At 58.7% G+C, this 7,442-nt stretch overlaps 1 protein-coding gene across 1 annotated transcript in view; it reads right to left on the reverse strand.

The window, feature by feature from the left end:
- The window catches only part of NR2F6 (nuclear receptor subfamily 2 group F member 6), an 11,372-nt gene extending 3,936 nt beyond the window's left edge, over positions 1-7,436 (reverse strand). Inside the window, exons 1-3 of the mRNA XM_024767467.1 lie at positions 6,843-7,436; positions 2,729-2,823; positions 2,015-2,280 (exon numbers count right to left, since the gene is read on the reverse strand). Of these exons, the coding sequence (XP_024623235.1) occupies positions 2,015-2,280; positions 2,729-2,823; positions 6,843-7,129 (648 nt within the window). The 5' untranslated portion in view covers positions 7,130-7,436. The remainder of the gene's footprint in view (positions 1-2,014; positions 2,281-2,728; positions 2,824-6,842) is intronic.
- Between the last annotated feature and the right edge of the window lie 6 nt (positions 7,437-7,442).

Here is a 7,442-nt window from a genome sequence, read left to right on the forward strand (position 1 = left end):
GAGGAATAAGGGGAGGAGATAAAGTTATCAAAGGGTCACTCAGCCCCTTCCCCTCCAAGCCCCCCAGCTCAGCCCTTCCCTGGACCCCCAATCCCCACCTCATGGGCACAAAGCTTGTTGGGATGACAGAGGCCAAGGTCTTGCATGCCCCACCCTGCTCTGCCCTGTGCCCTCAGCCTGAGTCCATGTCCAGCCACCATCCAACTCCTACTTCCTTCAGAGAAGGGCCATGACCCTGGGACAGGGGGAACCTTCCCAGGTGGGAATGGGACCACTGGGTGAGGGCTAATTTAATTCGCACCTGGCCCCCTCCTACTGGACTGTGTGAGCTCTCCTCCACAGCCAGGGAGACTAAACCTGTCAATCATGTCCTCATCTGTCAATCATAGGGGTCCAAGACCTGAGAATGGGTCCAGGGAGCGATCACCTTCCTTCCTAGGACTTGGGGCACATGGCCAGCCTACCCCTAAAACAAGTGACCAGTATGGGCTGAGCACTGATCTCTCCTATGGAGGTGGGAGGGTGGAGCAGCCCCACCCTCCAGGTCATGGCCCCCTAGAGCAGGTCTCATCTCTCTGGGTCTCTGCAGTGACCTCAGTGCTAAGAGTGGAGTCCTGGCCAGTAGCAAGTGCTCAGTAAACATGTGATTCCATCAGTAACCTTGCCTATGAGCGGGGAGGACCAATTGCTGGCCTTGGCCAGTGCCCCCAGTGATCAGGTTGGTGAGAAGAGGGAAGCTGAGGTGCAAAGAGGGGAGAGGTGGCTGCATGCCAGCCTGGCCTGTGCCACAGAGGGAGGGGCGGAGGGGCTGACTGGGCTGGGTGCCAGGCAGAGACTAATTAATGAGTTTTAATGAGGTGGAATGCCCTGTCTCACCACCTCCATGAACTTCTGGTCAACCCACCATGAAGCAGATGGGGAGGGGGATGCAAGTGGGAGCCAGGGGCTAGCAGAGCTGATCAGGGAAACAGGGGCTTGGATTCAAGCCTTGCTCCATGTGACTTTGAAGTCTCAGAATCATCTGTCAAATGGGTGTAGCCAGATGAGGCCCGAGAGAGTGAATCCCAGTCAACCACGGGCCCACTTGGTTCTAAACCCCACCCCCACCATTCTTCCACCATCCAGCCACGTTTCCACCTTAGGGCCTTTTGCACCTGCTGTTCCCGCTTCCTGAGAACCCCTTTCCGCAGCTCTTCCTCCTCATTCAGCCACGACTGTGGGTTCAAATCCCAACCACAGTTCTATTGCTCTCTGTGCTGTCTTCCCATTTATAAAAAATGCAGTTGATAATAAAAATGGTGATGATGATGAGACCAATCACTGAATTTACATGAGAATGTATCTAGAATAGCATTTGGCACTTAGTAAGAGCTAAATGGATAGTAACTCAAGCCAAGAAACATTTATTAAGCACCTTATGGGTTTCGAGGCTGGTCTAGGCACTGGGGATATGTCAAAAACCAAGACAGACAAAAGTCTCTGACCTTGAGGAGAACATCCTGATAGAGGAGCAAGTAAATTATAAAGCAAGATAGATGGCCTGAAATAAAGAGGGGGTGGCGAAGGGTAATCAGGAGGGCTTCTCTGAGGAGGTGTTGTTTGAGCAAATCTTAAAGGAGGCAAGGGAGGAAGCCATGCAGGTGACTGGGCAAGCGTTCCAGGCAGAGGGAACAACCTGTGCAAAGGCCCTGAGATAGGGCTGTGCTTGGGGCATGACCTGAGATTATTATTTCCACCCCAAGACTTTGCAGATCTGAAGCCCTGATAAGATGTATATCAGGAGTTTAGGTCAGATCAACAAGTGGAGGTAAAATCCAGGTTGGCGGGGGGTGGGGGGGGGAAAGACAGTCACCCCCACACTTAAAATGACCAAAGGGAGTGACGAGACGGTCTTAAGAGAAAGAGTCTGAGCAGCTGTCCCAGCTTTTCCCACAGAGGCCCAGCAGAGGAGAAACCATCTTTAGAGCAGGAGAGACTCAGGTTAGATGCAGGGAAGAACTGCTGGCCTGGCTCATGAGAGTCCAGGCAGAGACATGAAGCCCAGCACAGGGGCCATCACTGAAATGGGCCAGATTCTGCTCCCAAGCCCAGACATCCATGTACAAGTCTCTGAGTTCCACTTGAATTCTAAGAGTGCTTGGTGGCATTCTAGACCCAGCTGCCCCACATGTATCCACCCAAGTCCCCAGGGCAAGGACAAGAGGCTGGGCCTCCCTCTGGCTCCCAGTGCCCCAGTCAGGCGGAAAGGTAAGCTGCCCTTTGCCTTAGTCAGGTGAGTTCCTGCCTTGGGCAAACACAAGGCAGGGGGTGGAGGGTGGAGGGTGGAGGGAAAGCAAATCAAATAAAAAAATACATCCTTGTTCAGAAAGCGGTAGCCTGGCTAGAGGGCAGGGGGGTCACCAGGGTATCAGGGCAGGGACCCTGCCTCTGAGGCTGGGGCGGGGCCTGGGGAGGAACTGGGGAGGGTGGGGGAAGAACAATTCTAAAATGGGCCGGAGTCAGGGAGTCCCTTGCATCCCAGTTCTGCAGCAGCCACCAGACAGCCACGGATAATTGGATTCCTCCAGCCCAGGGCCAAACCCAGGCCCACGGGATCTCAGGATCATTGGTGGTAACGAGGTTAGCAGGCACCAGACCCCGCCCTCCATAGCTCCCAGACCCCAAAAGAAGGAGCAAAGGGCAGGCCGTTTGTTCATCCCCTGCCTGCACCACCCCAGCAGGTACTCACCCTCCTTCCTCATGCCCACCCGGAAACACTTCTTGAGGCGGCAGTACTGGCACTGGTTCCGGTGATGCTGGTCAATCTGGCAGTCACGGTTGGACCTGTGGGCATGCAGAGGTCACCATGGGGGTTACCATGACACCCACACCCTGCCCCTGCAGCCACCTTGTGAGACGCCTTTGAAGGCTGCCCCTGAGAACCACCAGCCCCCCACCAACCTCGGCTGGGCAAGTGGCCCCAAAGTGGCACAGAGGCTAGGCCTACAAAGAGGAAAGGGCAATCGGGTGAGTGCCACAGATGAAGAGCAGTCTCTGGCAAAACACATGAGCACACCAGAGTGGATATGTTGGAACTGGGTTTTTGGTTTTTTGTTGTTTTTTTTTTTGTTTTTTGCAATACGTGGGCCTCTCACTGTTGTGCCCTCTCCTGTCGCGGAGCACAGGCTCCGGACGCGCAGGCTCAGCGGCCGTGGCTCACGGGCCCAGCCGCTCCGCGGCATGTGGGATCTTCCCGGACCGGGGCACAAACCCGTGTCCCCTGCATCGGCAGGCGGACTTTCAACCACTGCGCCACCAAGGAAGCCCTGGAACTCGGTTTTGAAGGATGATCAGAAGTTCCCCAGGGAAACAGAGGCAGTTCCAGGCAGAGTGGGCAACAAGGGCAAAAGGTTGGAAATGCCAAAATATGAAGGCCTAAACAGTTTCACTTTACTTGGTCACTGTCAGGCCAAGGGTCACTGGGTTTTGAAGGATGATCAGAAGTTCCCCAGGGAAACAGAGGCAGTTCCAGGCAGAGTGGGCAACAAGGGCAAAAGGTTGGAAATGCCAAAATATGAAGGCCTAAACAGTTTCACTTTACTTGGTCACTGTCAGGCCAAGGGTCAGGTTCTTTGTCCCGAGGGCAATGTGAGAGCAGAGAAGGAACATGGTCAGGGAGCAAGGCTTTGTGAGTTGACTAAGAGACTAGGAGCCAGGCCAGTCCTCTAGGGGGTCACAGGACTGTGGAGCTCCAGCATTACTGCCCTACACAAGGCCACCACAAACAAACGATGAACGAACGAACGAATGAGTGAATGAACAAATGAACTCCTGTACCCCTTTAAGATCCCAAACCCCTTCTCTGGAAAGAATGTCCAATTCCTAACTGAGTCCAAGAAGCTTCCTCTGGGTGGCCCTCAGGGATTGTTGTTGCCTCTTTCAGGGATGGGACAGGTGGCCCCACCCTGTGAGGCAATGAGTTCCCATCCAGGGTCAGTCCCTAGCAGGAAGGTTCAGGCCTTTGTTCTTCAAATGTCCCCAGCACCTTTTCCCCCTGGCCCCTGCCCCTGTGCTCCCTCCCTATCTCTCTCCACCCTGGGCTCAGGGCCTTTTGAGGCCCAGGCTTGGGGCAGACACCCTGGAGTCCCAGCTGGGCACCAAGAGGGTACCTAGAGACAGTCACAAAGTAAAACAAACACTTAATGAAGTTAAAAATCAAAACACATCCCAACTGCAGACACCCAGCCCTGATCTTCGGGCTGTGACTTCTCCACTGAGCCTTGGTTTCCTCATCTGAAAATGGGAGGCCAGAGGCCAATTCTATATGGGATGCACTCATTCTGGAGAAATTGGGGGCGTGGGGGGAGGGCGTCAAGACCCAAGCCCCAGCTGCGAGTCCCAATGGCAGATTTAGGAGAGCTGAGGCTCTGCAAGGCCTCTGTGTCCTGCAGCGCCAGCCTCTGAGCCCAGGCCTCTGTGTCCCACCAGCCTGAGCCCCCAGGAAGAGGCCTTACTAGGGCAAAGGGAGCTCAGGCAGAACCAGAACAAAGCCCAGCAGGCATGCAGTGGGAGGGTCCTGGGCAGCCGCGTGGAAACAGCCAGGCCTGGGGCAGGCAGGCAGGCAGGAGCCTGGCTCAGGGCCCTCAGACCTCAGGGGAGGCCCTGAGCCTTCTGCCTCAACTTCCCCAGCTGCAGAGTCAGGACAGAGCTTCTGTCCCTCCAGATGAGGAAACAGTAAGTTCTACCTGTTATCCCACCTAAAGAGCACATGCTTCGCCGAACCCCACAGTCCAATTCAGCCTCCTCCCTGGGCTCTGGCTTCCAGTCCAATTGGATCATAGCCCTCTCTTGCTCACACACCCTTCATGGCTCCCCACTGACCTCAGTCCAGCATTTCAGACCCACTCACCTCTAACTTCTCCTATGCCTGGGTGGTCTCATCTTACATCACTGCTCCCCCAAACCTGCCACTGAGTGTTCGCTGTAGCTACACTCTCTGCAGGAGCGCCCTTTGCTTCTATCTGCTAAACCCCTCATGTTTCAAGGCCCACCTCCGGTGGCCTTCCTCTCTGACCCTTAGGCAGAGCCCCTTGTTCCCTCCTGGGACCCCAGACCATCCCTCCCTCTGGCCCAACCCACACCGCACAGGCTGGGGACACCTGTGTCTCCCCCAAACTGGGAGAGGGCTGGGCTTGGAGCCAGGGTCTTTTCTAGGGGGCCGGCATCAAATCACCCAGGCCAGGCCCTGAGGGGACTTTGCTGAATCAACCTGAGGCTCAGAGAGAAGCAGTGACTTCACCAGGTCAGACGGCAGAGACCTTCCGAAGAACCTGCCAGCCCCAAACCATGGCCCCTCTCCCCGACCTTGGTGCTCCCTGCTCCCACTCTCAGGGAAGCCTCTGGGACTCCAAAACTACCTGAGCCCCTCCTCTGCCCTCCCTAAAGACCTGGCCAGAGAGCAGACAGCTATTCCAGCAGCAAAAATGAGGCCAAAGTCTGGTGGCCCAGTTAGCACTGGAGGAGAGAGTTAAGCCAGCTCCCCCCCACACACAGCCACCCCAGACAGGCTGGACCTGGGGCCAAATTCCTGCTTCAGGTGCCCGGGGCTCCGCCCAGTGGCCTTGCCAACAAGCCCTCCACCAGCAGCTCTCGCTGGGGACACCCTGACTCAGACTCAGCTGCCCCTCTCTTCCCAACCCCACAGTTCCCCTTGCTAAGCCCCAACTGGAGCAGGGTCTCTCCCTGGGTGACCCAGGGCAGGCACCAAGAGCGTTCTAGGCCTCGGTTTTGCCCATCTGGAAAATGGGACTCTCCAAACTGGCTCTACAGAGCCCAAGCATGTTCCTGGAGGATGCAGAGTAGGGGCTTGTCAGTGGAGCAAAAGGAGGCTCGCCAAAGAGTGGTGGGAAAGGGAGCCCTGGCCTGGACACTCAATGCCAGCGGCTTCTCCCCCCAGACCTAAAGCCCCAGAACTAAGGAGAGAAGCTAGCACGGCCACACCCTGTCAGTGGGGACTCCAACCTAGGACAGTCCAGGGCTTCTTCTTGGAAACATTCATGCCCACCCTGTCTCAGAGCGGACCAAAGTTTCAGGGATTTTCCAGGAGCCCAGCTCTGCACCAACTCCTGGCTGGGGGTGGGGTGGGGTGGGGGGGCGAGCAGCCAAGATGCGGTCAAATCCCACCACCCACCCGGACCTCGAGCAGGAGTTTCCGGTGACCCAAAGCCCGGGGTGAGCCAGGGCTGGGGTGAGGGGGGGGCGGGGGTTCCCCCGGTGAGCAGGCCCAACCCCACAGCAGGGGCCCCCACGCGAAGAAGGCTGCCCAGTGCCACCCCAGTTTCGCTCCCGCCGCAGCCTCGGTGGTCAGAGCGACTTTGGAAGTGATATTTGACCCCAAGGGCGCGCCGTATCGATCCGCGCGGCCGCAGACAATGGCCCCTGGACACTGTGAGCCCCACAGTCCAAGTTCCACGTTTGATTCCCGCGGGGTACCCCACGCGCCGAGATTCCCAAGAGAAGAGATGCCCTGGGGTCAGGGACCCACCCCTGACAGCACCACAACCCCTCCCCGCGCGGAGCTGACCCCTGTCCGGAGAAAAGGAAGGGAGGAAGGGGGAGCAAGTAACTAGGGCGGATGCCGCAAGGGACCACCTGAAGGGGGGACCTGCATCGATACAGCGCCGTCAGTATACACAATCCCAAGAATGTAATGGAGAGGCGGAAAAGGATCTGTGCCCCTATCTCAGACGGGAAGTGGAGACCCAGGGAAGGTCAGCGCCAGGCCCAAGGTGACCGAGCAGGTCAGAGGCCCGGCCCACAGCGGGGCCGGGTGCCCGGCGGCGGTGCGCTGATAGGGGGCTCACCGGCAGGTGTAGCTTAGGTTGCGGCGGATGCTCCGCTTGAAGAAGCTCTTGCAGCCCTCGCAGGTGAAGACGCCGTAGTGCTTGCCGCTCGACTTGTCCCCGCACACCACGCAGTCCACCTGCAGCCCCGGCCGCTCCTCGTCGCCTTGCTCAGCGTCGCTGGCGGCGCCGGGGGGTGAGGCCGAGTCTTCCTCCGCCGCGCGCGGGTAGCCGCCCGCCTTATCCACGCCGTTCGTGTCGCCGCCGCCGCCACCGGGGCCGCCCCAGCCGCCGGTCACCATGGCCATAGCCCCAGGGCAGCAGGGCCGGGGCGCCCCCTCCGCGCTCTTCCCTCGGGGCACCCCTCTCGACCCGGGGGACCCTACCCAGCGCGCATCCGGCCCCGGCGCGCGGGGGGCACCCGGCTGCACCCCCCAAAAAAGTTTTGTAGCAACTTCCTGCGGCCGGTCCGCGCGCCCGGGAGGAACTGGTCGGGCCGGTTCCAGGCCAACTTTCCCACGCGAGCGCGGGGCCAGGCCCGGGGCCGGGGGGGCGCGCTAGAGGTGCTGGCCGGGGGCCCCGGGGACTCGCGCCCCGCCGCCCTGGGGCCCCGGCGGGGGA

Source organism: Neophocaena asiaeorientalis, unplaced genomic scaffold (genome assembly GCF_003031525.2).
Source record: "Neophocaena asiaeorientalis asiaeorientalis breed wild unplaced genomic scaffold, Neophocaena_asiaeorientalis_V1.1 scaffold87, whole genome shotgun sequence".
In the NCBI taxonomy this organism is placed as follows: Eukaryota; Metazoa; Chordata; class Mammalia; order Artiodactyla; family Phocoenidae; genus Neophocaena; species Neophocaena asiaeorientalis.